Genomic DNA, 16,069 nt, shown 5'->3' on the forward strand with positions numbered 1-16,069 from the left:
AGTTACGCCACTGGCCTGTGTTATCTCTACTCCTTTAGTATATCAACCCCAAGCCCAATTTCAACCAAAACTTTATATTTAATTTTGTAGGGGGCTGGGAAAGGTTAAAAGCTTTTGTTTGGTTTCCATTTCTGTTTGCAGCCCATTGTGGGAATTTCCCCTCACTTCCTGTCAAAACAGGAAGTGCAGGGAAACCTCTCCAACATGGGCAAAAACAAATTTTTAGTACAGCGGGGAAGGATTAGAACTTCTGACAATGTTTGAATTGATGTTTGCGCCCTTCGTCCCGGTGACAACATCCCAGTGATGTAAGGGCATTACGGGAACAGGCAGTGAGGGAAAATCTCCCTAACAGAACCACAGACAGAAAAAAAAACCTGACAGAAATTTTTTTTATCTTCCCCAACCTATCCAAAACTAAAAGAAAAGTTTTGTCTGGAGTTGTCTTGTATGAATAAGTGTATCTTGTTAAAGTAATGTGCACTCTGGAAAGTTTCAAATGTTCAGTCTGTGCAAGTTATACACAGATATATGTCTTGCCATTGTCTCCCTTATGTATAGTCCTCCCTTCTACATTTCGTTTCTTACCATTTAGGGTTCTCCTACAGTGACTTCATACCGCGCATCTAGCAGTATCACACACAATCCTTCCTGCTGTCCACCTCTCCAGTCTGTTATATAGCGAGCATTATTACATTTTTGAAAGGAAAGTTGGGAGTTAAAGTGTAACTCCAACCATTTTTTGCTCTCTCCCTTGGAAAGATTCCCAATCACTTTCTTTCCCAGTAACCTCAAAGAATCATGTGAATGGGACACAAGACATCAATAACAAGCTTCCCAAAAAGGACAACAACAGTGGATGAAACCTGATAAAAGTCCTCATCATTTCTGACTGTCCAATCCTTTAAAAGTAAATACACTTAAAGAAAGAACCTTGGGTTAGTTTAAAGTCTTGATTCTTTATTTCTTCCCTTAAACATCCATATCAGACAAGATGGGAACTACATTGTGAATCCATCACAGTGCAATGAAATAAAATGCATTTGATTCTCTATTTAAAAAAAAGAGAAAGCTGGAAAAGAATGTGCGAGCTATTGGGAACGTCCAGTATAGTTGCTTCCAAAATGGCCACAGTTACTGCCAAGTAGGCCTTAGGAAAATACAAGCTCTACGCAGGACTGATGTAAATGAAGAACACTAGAAGCCAAACTTGGAGTGCCCTTGGCAGTGGTAATCCAGAGACACGTGTTTGCTGGACACATGGAGATGTCACATGAAAAGGTGACATTTGGAGCCATGTTATGGGGGCCATTCAGTAAAGCAGCACTTTTCTGGCATGATGGCTGTATTCAAAAGTCCTGCGCCAAATTCATGAAAGCCGCACAACCGTTTTATTGCTTTTTCCAACATGTGCAACAAATTCTGGTAGTCCTTATGTGCAACGCTCTTACATTCTAACGCTACGCCTGTGACATTCATAAAGAAATACCACCACATTGGTGATAAGGAAAGTAGAGGTAAATAAGACCTCTTCCATGCTGGAACTCTCTAACAGATCCATATACACCTTACCAACCATTACATAAATCTGTCCCAAGTTGCGTTATTTGTTGCAGAGACGGGAGACTATTTTTGAATCCCAGGGTATGTGTCCTTGGGACATTGGTGTTTATTCTAGTCCTATTACTGGATCAACAGTGCTGCATCTTATGTAGATCTAAATCAAAAGTAGTCATCATTTAGTTTGCTAAAGCACACTGTGTATTATTAAAAAAATTACCATTCCCCCCATAAAATACAATTTTCAAGTATTTTCATGCTGCTTGCATCTTAGTGCTGCTGATCTCCAGCAGCTTCTTCCAACCACTTCCTGTCAAAATGAAGTCACCCCAGTTTCGTCTGCGCATCATTGACCAGGAGTGGCTTCTTTTAAAGTTGGTAGCGGTGGAACATACCCCTGCCATGTGTGTTAGGACATGCCACATGATAGTCACATGACAGAACGCCAACACAGGAGCACATTTGGGAGACTGTTGTCACCTTTTAAGAGGAAATAGTTTTAAGCACAAAAATACACTTTCCTTCCTATTATGTACTGTGTCTGCACCACTATGAGTGATGCACAATCCTATTGAAGGATACACAAATACGTTATTTATATCTTAAAAAGACAATATGCAGGAACACACTTGCTCTGGGTGCAGCACAGCTCCAGGTGCATCAAAAAAGGGCCCTTCACGTTGTACGGGGCAACACCCCCATGTGAATGAAGCCTGAAACTGTTGCAGTGGTTTGTTCATTGTCTTGCACACTCAGCCTTGTGGGCTTACTTATAAAATATGCTGTCAACAGCAAATGCCGGAACAAGGAGCTTCATGGCAGGATTACCGGGTATATTTTTAATGAAAGCTGCATATTTAAAAAGATTGAAGTCACCTTTTCAAATGAGGTTATGTTAAAGCTTCTATAAAATTTTAGTGACTGGGTTTAGATTTAGTATGAGACTTTTACTGAGTGTGTATGTTGCTGTTACAGGAAATGGTGACTGGTGACGAATGGTGGAAACGGTTTTACCAGAAAATGATGAATGGTGAAAATGGTGTTACCAGAAAATGATGAATGGTGGAAATGGTGTTACCAGAAAATGATGAATGGTGTTACCAGAAAATGATGAATGGTGGAAATGGTGTTACCAGAAAATGATGAATGGTGAAAATAGTGTTACCAGAAAATGATGAATGGTGGCAAAAACTACTACTTTGATTTCAGTATTAAAACCACACTCTGGGACAGAATGATCATTTATGCTGTGTTCTGCAATGCACAATAAGATTGTGTTGTAGTAGCGTTCTGAGGTGTACAGCGCTCTGGTCACATCACCTGCCCCTTTTCATTATCCTCCACTCATGTCTTATATTTTTTTTTTAAATACGAGAAATTCTATGATTGGAGGAGAAGAGATGATGTCACTCTTTACCCCCTCCTCCAATCACAGAATGTCTTGTATTCTATAAAACATTTACAATAATTTTGTGATTGGAGGATAGTTGAAAGGGGCTGGTGATGTTACCAGTGTATAGCTTGGATCGCTTCGCTCCCTCTCCTCATTGCCTGGAAGCTGGGCGTTTTGTGCAGGGGATGGTGTGCTGCAAAGTAAGATTTTATACTTTGCACCCTCTGCACATAACGCCTAGCTTTTTAATGATAATTGACACACCCAGTGCAATGTATAAATGGTCATTTTGCCCGGAGTGTGGCTTTAAAGCCTTTTTACAGCAGAACAGATACAGTGACGTAAAGAAGTAGCAGGAAGGTGCCTAGAAATGGTACAGGTTGTATAAATAGTATGATGCACAATCCCACATAAAATATGTGCAACAGTTTCACAGGCCTTGTGAAGAAATGCCTCTGGCGCTTTGTTTCCCACACCAATTGATTTATCATTTTGCTTGCAAGCAGACTTTGAGTGTTAGGGCAAGAACACACTCACTTTTCTATCGTAACTTTTGTTGCGGACCGAAACCAGTTGACTTGAATACATTTTTCTGTGGCCTGAATGAAGCCAGCAACGTGGAAAAATCTTGCCATTCAAGGCTGTCTGAATGTACATTTCAGCCACACAGTAAGCTGCATTGGTAGGCAGTGGACTGCTAAATACAACCATTTTTCGCAGCAGAGAGTTAGACAGGTGATTAGCATAATTAGCACAGAGTAGGCTATACATATGCTAATGTTAAATGTGTAAATGCCAGCTGCGGTGTAAAATTTATGTCAGGGGTCGACAGGGCTGTGCGAAAGTATTGTGTTACCGCTGCAGGTCACAGCCTCCTTTGCCTACACCCTTTTTTTCACTGGTGAATGCAACGGCGGAATAGAAAATCAGAAACACAGCAGATAAGGCAATGGCTGAAAAAGGGGGGATTTTATTTTTCTCTCTTCTTATACTAAATTCTCTGCTGATTTTGTTTTGTTACGATATGACCGGAGCCGATAACTAAACTTGTGTATACTGTGAGTGTTGTCTAATGAGACTAGCATCCGGCATTGTAGCAATCAATTGAGTTTCCTCCTTCCTTCATCACTTTATATATTTAGGCCAGTCATACATGATAGCTGACTGCTGTTTGTCGCCGTTCGCTTTATTATATAGAGACGTGTGTTTATGTCAATGTTTCTCAACCTCCGTCACTCAAGGCACTCTTTAAGGGCCCATTCACACCACATCCAGATCATCTCCAGACCTGACCAGATTGTTTACAGACCCAAAATGCATCCTAATGTATCCCTATGCTATTTCTGGCATCTGTTCACACCAGCGCAGTCCGTTCCAGACCAGACCAGAATAATACTGCATGTATCATTTTGTCTGGTCTGGAATGCACTGGAACTGTGGGCAGGTTCACACCATTTTATGGACCAGATATGGAGCAGATCTGGGTCCAGAAAATGGTGTGAACCTGCCCTTTAAGTACGCAGAATCCCAAGGCACCCCAGTCTAACAAAACAAAAAATTATATGTGGTCCCTCCAAAATCCATGTCGGAGCTAAGAGTCTGATATGGATTTTAAGGGGGCACCCCTTGCAAAAACACAAAAAAAGAGGTTTCCTTTTCACTTCAGAGCTCCTGCTTTCATATCTTAAATCCCCCTTTCACATCAAAGGCCCCTTTAACATCATGAGCCCCCCTTCACATTAGGAGCTCTTTTAACATCAGGAGCCCCCCCTTCGCATTAGGAGCCCCTTTAACATCAGGAGCCCCCCTTCGCATTAGGAGCCCCTTTAACATCAGGAGTCCATTTCAAATCAGGAGTGCCCGTCCACATTAGGAAACTCCTTCACATCAGGGGCCCCCTCCTTTAACATCAGAGGTGCCCCCACCCTTCACATAAGAATCATGATGTGGTGTGAAAATTTCGAGGCACCCCTGAATAATCCGAAAGGCACCCTGGTTGAGAGCCCAGTTTATGATGACGAGCATGTTTCCATAGCTTAATACGGTCGCCAGAGCAAGAGGCAGCCAGTTAGATGTGATGAAATAAATGCAATAGCTTGTCAGGGACGTGATTTTGTGGCTGTCTGACTGAATTTGGAACCCGAGCCAAAAAAGTCACTTTGTGGTTTTCACGTGTAACTTGCTCTAGCTGTTCCCCAGGCTCCTAAACCGCAGCATTTGTGTCCATGTGTGTTTTCACATAAAAGCAAAGCTATCTGTAATGGAGGGCACATTGAAAAGGTAGACAAGTGACATTTCTTTGTTAGCAGAAACTGTATATTCATGTCAAATCCTTCCCTCTCTCTTTTTTTCCCCCCAGTAGTGGTGGTGTTGACAGAATATAGTTCACACCACACTGACCTTGTGATGAAACTTCCTCACGGGCCGCAGGGGGTCCTTATGAATCAAGCCCTAATCCAGCTAATCCTGATCGCAACAAAAATCATGAAAGTGGCCCCCAGTGCTGTGTGTTTCTCTGCACAGATGCAGAGAAGGAACGGGGCTGGGTATAAATCAGTGCAGTATGATGCTGGGGAGCCTTTGTGAAGCCGGGGGCTTTCTTTTGTGTTTTGCCCCATGCGGCCTCAAGTGGGAAGCCAATGAAAGGAGAGCAGGCTGCATAATGAGAAGGGTTCAGCGCCATGAAGTGATGTCAGCCCTACAAAAAGTGAAGACAACAGAAGTGGGGTTAACATTATGCAATATCCACAGTGAAAGGGGGTTAGGATTTCTCCCAGGTTATATTTTCCTTCATACTTCGCTGGCAGTGTGATTCTGTGCCAAAAAATGGCACCTGTTTCAGGCTGTGGGCTTCAATTAACATGTTGTTTTACCTACATGAGCGGTTGTAGATAAGCTGCTGTCTTGCTCTCCAGATGAATTTATCTTGGATAAAGTTAAAGGCAAGGCTGGACAAATGCATATGGAATTCAGGAGCCAGTCTGTGCAATCCTGGAGACAGCAGGATTTTTTTTAGGGAGCCATCTCCATTGACAACAACTAGAGAAAAAGTTAGGAGCCAGCTGTAATTTTTATGGAGCATTGGCTACCTAGCTCCTGGGAGTTGTCCTGCCCTGTTTAAAGGTAAAAGCTCGGTAGGGAAAAAAGCCACTTTATAGATGGTATAAGTAACCCGCATATGTTGGGTTGCTAAATGCAGTCGACATCAAGCTCCTTGTTTGTGTGTTGAGATTTCTGAATGAGCCTTTTAAGTATCCAGTGAAAAATCGACGGCATGACAGGTCCAATGTTGTGTTTGGAACTGGTGGGCATGTAAGAAATATGGAGATGGGGAGGGCTATGACAGGCAGCAGTTTCATGCTGGGGGAGTGCTGACCTGACCTGATTGTCTCTGACAGTGAGAGCAGTTCTGCTTCACTGCAAGGATTTTCAATAGGAATCCTTTTAGGTAACAACAGATGGCATAACAAGCATCTGGCTAGGAATCCTGAAGAAGAATGGGGAGACTTGTGTTTTACTGTATTTTCATCCCTCGTATTTTCATTTCCTCTGGTCTGGGTGGTCTGCATTCATGTTCTTTCAACGCCCTGGTCACCCTGGTCACCAATTCCAAATCACAGTTTCATATAAGATTTCTTTAAAGTGAAATCCACTTTTTAGCTTTGACTTGAAATAAAAAATCTTGCCCTCTCTTTGTTGGCTATTGATGCACTTACTTCAGCCTAAAAGAAAATAAGAGACCCTCCGCACAGCAGCCTAACAAATTGGAAGGGAACAACACAGTAATGCAGAACATTTCAATTAATGAAGATTGGGGACGTGAAAAAATAAGTAATTAATGGGGATTTGTAGTCATTTTAATGTCCGCTTTTAGATTGTTACAGCAGCACAGTCCTTCCTCCTTAGGGATTACATCCTTATTGACTATTTACTTACGGTAGTATCTTGCTAAGTATTAGGCAGTAAGGCTTCTCTATCTACCGGTAATGTCTAACGCTGATAGCAGAGATTATATAACAAAAGCTCTGGAACGAATATGTGAAATAGGGTTAAAGGCTTTGTTAACTGACAGCGTCACCTTCCATTAGAAGCTTGGACAGAGGCTCAAGAGAGAATTAATAGCTTCACGGTACATGCAGCTAGAGAGGTGAGGACTTGTTTTAAAGCTGTCTCCGGGCAAACAGAAAAAGTACCTTTGCATTAGGGCTCCCATGCTGCAAGGGTTAGGTGCTCATTTTTTTGGGGGAGGGGGCAGGGGGACTAGATTTTCTTACCTTATCCCTGCACCTTTCAGCTTCCTTGGGGCTGCTAGACTAGTCCCTGCAGCCTCTTCTTCCTGGGCTCCAGTGGACTAAGGCTCCCTGACATCATGTCTAAGGCAGGAAATGGGCTTTAATGCTCTTTTTGTGCTTGTTAAGAATATGTAAATAGTATAATATCCATAGTCTGGCCACAGGAGCACATTAAAGAGGGGGTACAACATTAAAGAAGGGGTACCACATTAGTGTAGACCAGCGTTTCTCTTTTTTCATTCATGGCAGTTAAATAATTATGTTTTAATTTTTATTGTTATGTGCGTTTCATATAGGACAGGAGGAACATAAAACTTGTTCAACTATGGAGAGCTGCCAGTGCTGTTCTTTCTTTAAAAAAATGCTAGTTGCCTAAATGTAATGATGATACAATGGCTTTAATACTTTCTCAAGCACCGACCTTGAACATGTACAAACATTGCCAGCTCTGACTTGACACTAACTTCCTCATTTGCATTATCGGTGACCTAGAAAGTATGGAAGCCAGAGACAGCCAGGCAACTAATATTTTCTAGAAAAGGGTCAGCCCCTGTGTGACTCTCAGTACAGGTCTTCTTTTAGGGTGGTCTGTGCAGTGAATAATACTAATGGTATTTGTGCATGTGACTACTTATTCACTTTAGTGAATAAGTTATAACTAATAATAAGTTATTATTATTAGTTCATGTGACTTACATGTCACCATGATATTTCCATCAACAATTAGGGGCCAACACAGAGATTGGTCAGGCTACTGGATTTTGTTCAATTGCACTTCATCCTGATTGGCACTAAATGTTTTGTCTATGCTATGCAAGGTTACAATGTCTAAATGTAGAAAGCCCTCACGAGCAGGGCCCTCCTTACCATCTTGTCTTGAATTGTATTGTAACTGTAATGTCTTCCTTATATTGTAAAGCGCTGCGCAAACGGTTGGCACTATATAAATCCTGTATAATAATAATAATAATGTAGAAATTGGTAAACAAAATAAGCAGAAGACAATTCTAGATAAACTGGCATAGTAAAGAATTCACCTGTATTAAAATATGTTGAAAATGAGTAGGATGCTGGTAAAGGGGATACTTTTCATGAAACAAAAGCAAAGTACTCATATCAGTTTAAATATTTAAAGCTCAACTCCATGGGATATAAAAATACCAATCAGTGTAGTTATAAAAAAAAAACACCAACGCAAACTTGAAGTGGGGGAAACGTACCTGGAGGTGCCTCCTATGTACTAACAGCAGAGACAGTTCAGATTAGTTTTTGCTGCTCCAGGCTCATTGCAACTAGTAGAAGTATGTAAATGTGTCTTGATATCCTCCTCTTCCCCTGTACAGTCGCACCATAAGAGAAGATGCACCAACACCAGGAGCCAATCAGTTTTTGTGGCATTGCACATGCTGAGGATAGAGCAGAGCGCCGTTGGCCCATATTGTCCTATCTGTTGGCGGGGTGTGTGTTCTGGACCAAAAGGTGCTGTCACTGCAGTGGAGGTCCAGGACATAATTGTATAGGTCATAGTGCCTGGTCACAAAAGTGACAGGACAGAATTACAAGTTCTTCAGCGGATAGAACCATTTGCATGTAAGTATTTAAATTGTGTATTTATCTGCTTGCCTGGAGTGCAGCTTTATTGAACTGGTTTCATTCTTCAGTAAAGTGGGCCCAAATATTAAAAAGATATCAGCATTCCAAGTACAAAAAAAAGGTTTTCGGCTTAGTTACTTCAGCTTTCTGTTGCCAAGCCCAGCTTTTGTAATGTTGGTGCAAGGGAAAATTGCTCTAACGCTGCCAATTTTTTGGAGTGCGGATGTATATACATAAAAGCCATTGATTGTGAAATGTGCTATAGGAGCTGACTGTTTATACAAGTGCAAGAAATTGTACAAAAATGTTCAGTCTGCTCTACAAGGAAAGCCTGCTTAAGGTGATTTAGTTTCTCCATATGGAAGTCTTATATGGAAGTCTTAGACTGGGGAGAGGGTAGAATTAAGCTTTAAGCGTTATTAAAGCCATTTCTTTTACAGTTATTACTGTTGTATAGTATATGGTGGTTCAAATGTCTCCGGTACATTTCAGTAGGAAAGCTGCATCACTTAACATGAAATGTTACCTTTTATGACATATTTGCTGTGTATTCATTTTCGCAGTAACATTTGATTATCTTTGTTTTCCTTTATGTCACAATTCTTTCCAACTTTTCACATTTTACTGGCTGTCATGGGAGATCTGTACACATATGACGTCCCTATGGGCCTTACATATCAGCGTGTGACTACACTTAACGCTTCTCAGCCAAGCAATAAGTATAAACTCTGCCCCAAAAGTCTGAATCTGATTGGTGGCCTTGTGGAAATAACTCAAGTAAGGCTACATTAGGTCCTATGTGTACTAGGATCACCCCAAGTCCTCATGCATATGGAAGAAAAAACAACGTTTATAGAGGCATTTTTCATTTATTTTAATTTTTTTTAAAGCTTCTGAACGCAGCTCTATTTGAACTGATGTGTCCATGCACATTGTGGCACTTAGATCCATATTGTTGAGCAGTGTTTAGGGCCTTAAAAAATAAAATCTGCATTCGAAGAGGAGCTTACTGGCATAATTTATGCACATATTTGCCTAAATTCATTCTAGTGGTTAGAATATTAATTTATTCTAGCCACTAGAATGTGTTTATGTACATAAACCTTTAAATGGTATATGTCCATAAACTCTAATTTGTTTATGCTAGATTTTTCTGCCCGCTTCAGACAGAAAGCATAGATAGGACTAATTTAATAGAGCCCTAACCCTAATGTAAACTACCAGTCCTTCATAGGCCAGCACACTGAAGTCAACAGTTAGGCTTGTATCTAAAGTCCATGTTTTACCATGTATATTCCATTCATTTTCTGGGGTGTAAAGGAAAACGTTACACTTATTTCCAAAAATGCATTTCCATGGAACAAATACATTACTGTTTAATAGCAGCTGGAGATATACTACCCAGTGCTGTCTTACAGACACTCAACACTAGTTCAGATTTCATTTGTGGATACCAAAGTTAACCTGAAAATCAATTTTTTTGCCAGTTGGTGGACGAGTCAGCCGGGAGCTAAACTATACTCGGCAGAAGATCGGAGAAGAAGCCATGTTTAATCCACAACTCATGATCCAGACTCCTCTAGAGAATGGTGCTAATGTCCTAACGATTGACGCTCTAAAGCAACACCTTCACTCAGCACTTGAAGCCACCAAGGTGCAAGTCTTCATGTATAACAAGTAAATGTCAATCTCCAGATATTCTCTATATAATACAATGTAATGTTGATCAAGTTTGCTTGTTTTAAAAAAATTAATCATGGTTTGGTTACATATTCATGTTTTTGTTTTGTATGACTGAAAAGTAAGCTTGTTGTGCTTGAGGTACGCAATTATTAAAGGGTTAGTAAATCAAGCCCAGATATTTAATTTTCCTGTAGATGCTGCCAAGTTCATTCACCTACCAGCTTCTTTTATACTCCGTTAACTACACTATAAAAGTCACTTCACTACTCCTGCTGTAGAACTTGAAACATTGCATTTCCTAATGCATTCTCCATAATATAAAATACATATATGATATGAAGCAGGAGACCTTCTTGTGGAGGCTGCAGCAGATCTGGAAGCTCTAGTAGAGATACCTAGCCATTGGTGTCACCAAGAGTAACTGTATCTAAAACCAAAGTTATTTTTTTAGGTTTAGGATAGAGTATGTAATACTTAAAACCCCATTTTTCTGTATGTGTCCCTTTTAGTGAGATTTTCCTTCACTCCCTGAATTGAGACACAGCAGGAAGTCAGAGGAGATCTCTCTAAAGATTGAATTGGGCTTCTAGATTTTACCAACTTTGTGCAAGCTTTGTTTTACATCCCCTAACCCTGACTGTGGAACTACAGTATGTAATGCATATAAACAAATTAAGAGGTTTATATTTTAAATAAGAATTTAATTGTCTTCTCTATTTCTGTTTCTTTATAGGCCTTGGAAACTAGAAAAATTGTGCTTTAAATCAGGAGAACTAATCACAGAAACCGGCTTTTTGAACCAGGTAAATACTGTACATATCGATACTGTACATATACTCAGACATGAAATGTCTTCTGGATGTGTTCTGGTATTTCAGAGTCAGAATCTGCTTTTATTAGGCCAAGTATGTATACCCTGCAAGGAATACAATTCCAACTTAAAAAGATAACTCTCAATGTACTTACACATGAATAGGTATATTGAGAGGTATCATTCGGGAATTATTTTGTTATGACCTTAATATATAAAGAAGAAGAATTTAATTCAGGTCTTGTCAAGGCTCTATAATAGTGGACACAAACCAATATCTTGTGCCAGCTAACCTTGAAGTTACATTTTGCCAGCATATGCCTATTATCTGTCTTAGCTCATTTCAATGTATAGTTCTTATAAGCATAACGTCAAGTCAGAACTGTAACCTTTTATATTATCCCATTATTATTAAAGTTTTTGTTAATACTTTCTGAGATTACCTCATTGTTAGATCCTTTCATATTAGGGCCAGAATGTGTGGTTTTGGTGTGGAACTTGCATGCTTTCAGCTCAAGCAGGTTCCTGGTGGAAGTTGAGATGAGTATGCTCAGTAAAGGTTAACTAGTATTTGGGTTTAGGCCAGAGATTAGGTTATTGTTAGGCTTAGGTTTTGGGTGTTTGGAGGGGTGGTTAAGTGTTTAGAGCTTACTTTAGAGGTAAGGTTAAAGGTTGGGTAGAAGGTGGGTTACATTTTTAGGGGTGGGTTAAGTTTGGGGAATAGGAGCTCACTTTTAATGTTTAGTAGCAGTGTGGGGGGATAAGTAATAAGGGCTTATTTTTAGGAGTAAGGTTTTAAGTGTTGCAGAAAGGGAAAGTTAAATGTTAAGGGGCTTTAGTGTAGGACACACTCTATAAGGGAGTAGGGCATTACTACAGCTACAGTATTCAGGCAAGCCCCCGTGCCAAGAACATATGTAACGTCTAAAACTGACAAAGATTGTGGGACTCTGCTTTAGAAGGATCACTGCTGCTGTGTACTGGTAAACCTTTATTATTAGTAGTTTTTTTTCCCCGTGGGTTAAACTTAACGGGCATCTTTCTTTTTTTGTTCAGTCTTTGTGGGTATGAAATATATTTTAGGATACTAACTAGAAAAATATTGTTGAATGATTTCTTTCTCAGATCATCGAATCACTATACCCTTGTTTAATCCTCACACCTTTGGACTGCTTTTGGGAAGGAGCAAAACTTCAGGCTGGAATGGCATATCTACCGTAAGCATTCAGCTATTTATTATTATTATTTTTTGTAATTGGATTGTACAATGAATTGGATTGTACAGATTAGGCTGATATTTTTAATGTCTGGGACTAGAATCCTTGTATTCTTTCTTCTGTGTCAGACTTGCTGGGAGTGTTGTATACCCTGTGCTTGGGAACACACTGGTAAAGCCTATAGCATTTGGGGCATGAACAATAGGGTTTCTTTTTATTCCATTTGTTTAATGAAACAAACAAATGCCATTTTCATTCCCATCTTGGATTTTACAGTTGAGCAACTTTTATATTTCATAGTCTTGATGCAACAAAGAGTTAATTGTTTTGTGCATTTGGCATGAGGAGGCATTTCTTGGTAATTATGCAAGAGTTCGTGTCTGAGTAATTGTTCATGTCCCGGTTTGCTTGTCTCTGAAAATAAGCAATTTGCAATGGCCATCTCCTGTGCTACAATGTACAGTCCCAAAGGAGAACGTGGAGCGCTTTTACTTTTGTAGCTGAAAGATTTGAAATAATGACTTAAGCCTGGTTGGGCAAATACAGTTTGGCATAGATGACAAAACGAGGCAGCCAAAAAGCCTTTGTCACATGCCTGACTGAAGCTTAAAATGTGCCAGTTCTGTTGGAGCAGCAATAGCCACTGCTGTAGGGGGGATTGCCAAGTCATCAGGCTCCGTAGTTTGTTAAACTCAGCGAAAAAAAATAAGTATTTTCTTGGCTTGACTTTACTGTTTTTTATATTACTTTCTCACAGATATAAACTTGTCATCATTAGTTGTGTTCTTTACCTCCCACTCTGCCTCTTTCTTTTCATTCTTTCTGAGCAGCCAGACCAGAGAACAGATTTTATGTTGTCATTTTTGGCTCACTCTGACTTCTCTTTAGAGGTAAACCCACTTTGCAATGGACAAACTTTGACCCCACGGGCTTGCTGCAGGAGTTGAAGAGAGATAAGTTCCAAGTAGACAGCTGGGAGGAAATGCTAAATAAGGCTGAGGTTGGTCACGGCTACATGGACCGCCCCTGTCTCAACCCATTAGATTCGGATTGTCCGCCTACAGCACCCAACAAAAATTCAACCAAAGTGAGTTCATCAGCTACTGGAATATGTTACATGTTACAGACAAAATGTTAAATGATTCAATTATTAATAGTTAGTAGCACAATTTAAGGTATAGGAAAAATAAATATATATATATTACCATGGCATATGTCAGGGCAAAGCAAAATAAAAAAACAACTCATTTCATACATGTCTGGAATACATGCATATTTCCCCTTGTTTTATCCCTTTAAACACGCTACAAGTACAAAAACAATTACTGTTGATATGCCATAAATGTAGTGTGTTCCTACCTTCCTCTGACTTGACAACACAGTGTATTTTGAGCTCTTAATTTCTAAGCACATGGTGTCAGCGCTGCCTACTACATTACAAAGAACATAGGCCTCTCCTAATCTTCTCCCCCATCCTCCTCTCCATAACCCCTCCTTGTGCACAACCGGAGAACACAGGACATTATCAGCTCACAAGATACTCAACATGTGTTTTATCTCTTATTGAACTGATATAACAGAATGATTTCAATTATGTATCTAACTGACCAAAAGAGAGCAAATCGGAGAAGATCATCATTAGGCTTAATGTAGATTTTAAGTGATGGTGATTTAAAAAAAACACAAAATAATATGTATTCCCCTACTTTTTATCGTCATCTTTTACCCAAAACATGTTGGGAAGATGGTGCTCAAATGGATCAATATAGTTAGTTTATTGGGGGGCTTTTCAGCTAGGTAGATTTTTAAAGTTTTATTCCATTTTAGGATTGCTTTATAATTCTTAACGCTTAACACCTCTCTAAAAAAAAAACTTCCTTTCAGCCTCTAGATGTTGCCCTTGTCTTAAGTGGAGGATGTTATGGCCTTTCAAGAAAATACATGCACTGGCAAGAGGAGCTGATCATTGGTGGCACTGTTAAAAATGCTAGTGGAAAACTTATCAGGTAAGAGCCTGTGCGCCTGTACATTGCGAGATAGAAGCCGGGTATACCAGGCATGTAGACTGGCTAACCCTGTTGCAGAAGCGACAATGAAAATGAGCCCTCTCGTTATATAGTTTACCAGTTTTATTTAATTCTGCATCAGAGCAGAGTTATCACTGAGACAGAAAGTTAGGGGCATTCCAAAATTTTAGAAACAACTGTCTAAGATTGAAATTCCCCTCACCTTGGTGTGATTACCTCTAATTTTCTGTTCCTGGACAGGAAGTGAAGGGACATCTACTTAGCAGGATACAGACGGCAAAAGATAACCCGATAGGGGTGTTTGCTCTTCCCTACTCTGTGCAAAACTAAAAATAAAGTTTTGGCTATGCATACACTTTAGCAAAAAAATTTAAAAATAATATAATTAGGTCATTTCTTTGTCTAATGCAACATCCTCTGTAGGAACAAATAACTCACCTCGGGTTAAATAATCAGCAGTATGGTCTTATTGATGATGATGGTTTAAAAAATGCACATGCATAAAGCACAGTGGCGCTCTACTTGATCTGGAAATCCAAAGCAGGCAGATCACCATTCAAATGAGTGAACAAAGCCAGGAGAAGAGCCCAATCACGTCACCTGTCTTAATGATGTGACTGGCTTATCCTCCAATCAGAGAGTTCTCTTTGCAGCAGTAAGCAGAGAAAACTCATCGGGCTCTGCAGACCTGCATTTTATAAATGGCAAGTAAAATGCAGGCCACAGTGTGGAGTAAAAACTACAGTAGTAAGCAGTATCCACTCTGCTCTCCACTAGCGATAGACTCGCGGAGGTTGATTTGCTAAAGGCAAATAGGCTGTTCACTTTGCAAGGAAATTTTCCTTTAGCCTAGTGAATGAGGTGAATCTCTGCTGATTTCCATCATCCAATCATGTGCAAGCAAAACTTCTGTTATTTTTTCTTTTCCTTGCATGTGTTTGAAATTTCACCACATTCACTAAACCAAGTGAAACTTTCCATGCAAAATGAAACTTATTTTGTAAAGTGAACAGCTTCTTTCTACTTCTTACTCCATACCATAGTGAATGGGTCAGGGTTTTTTGAAATACCAGCTGGTTAGCAGCCTAAAGGTGCCTACACACCTTGCGATTATCGTACGATAATCGCGGGAAATCCCGCGATCATACGATTATCGCAAGGTGTGTGGAAGGCGTGCGACCTCTGCTACCGGAAGGTGGCACGACTTTTACCTTAGAAACATGTTTGAAAACCAGCCGAACATCCTACGATTTTCGGCTGCTTTGTGGCATGTTCGTAAGCTAAAAGCCGCACGGGCCGGTGTGCGCCACCGCACACTGCCCGTTTAGCATTGCGGTCATCGGAAGCCCGCCCCTCTGCGTGGCGGGCTTGTGATCATCGCTAGTACGATCTGCCTGTCCAAGATAGGCAGATCGTACGTTTTTTTAATTACCTTACAACCATCGCAAGACAAAAGTCTTGCGATGGTTGTAAGGTGTATGCCCAGCATAACA

The 16,069-nt window shown here is 40.2% G+C and overlaps 1 protein-coding gene across 1 annotated transcript in view; it reads left to right on the forward strand.

Moving 5' to 3' along the window:
• Nucleotides 1-16,069, forward strand: part of PTCH1 (patched 1) — an 80,978-nt gene that overhangs the window by 24,378 nt on the left and 40,531 nt on the right. Inside the window, exons 3-7 of the mRNA XM_018557875.1 lie at nt 10,326-10,515; nt 11,255-11,324; nt 12,458-12,549; nt 13,438-13,636; nt 14,434-14,555. Coding sequence (XP_018413377.1) covers nt 10,326-10,515; nt 11,255-11,324; nt 12,458-12,549; nt 13,438-13,636; nt 14,434-14,555 — 673 coding nt within the window. The remainder of the gene's footprint in view (nt 1-10,325; nt 10,516-11,254; nt 11,325-12,457; nt 12,550-13,437; nt 13,637-14,433; nt 14,556-16,069) is intronic.

Source organism: Nanorana parkeri, unplaced genomic scaffold (genome assembly GCF_000935625.1).
Source record: "Nanorana parkeri isolate BGI_ZX_2015 unplaced genomic scaffold, ASM93562v1 scaffold307, whole genome shotgun sequence".
Lineage (NCBI taxonomy): Eukaryota > Metazoa > Chordata > Amphibia > Anura > Dicroglossidae > Nanorana > Nanorana parkeri.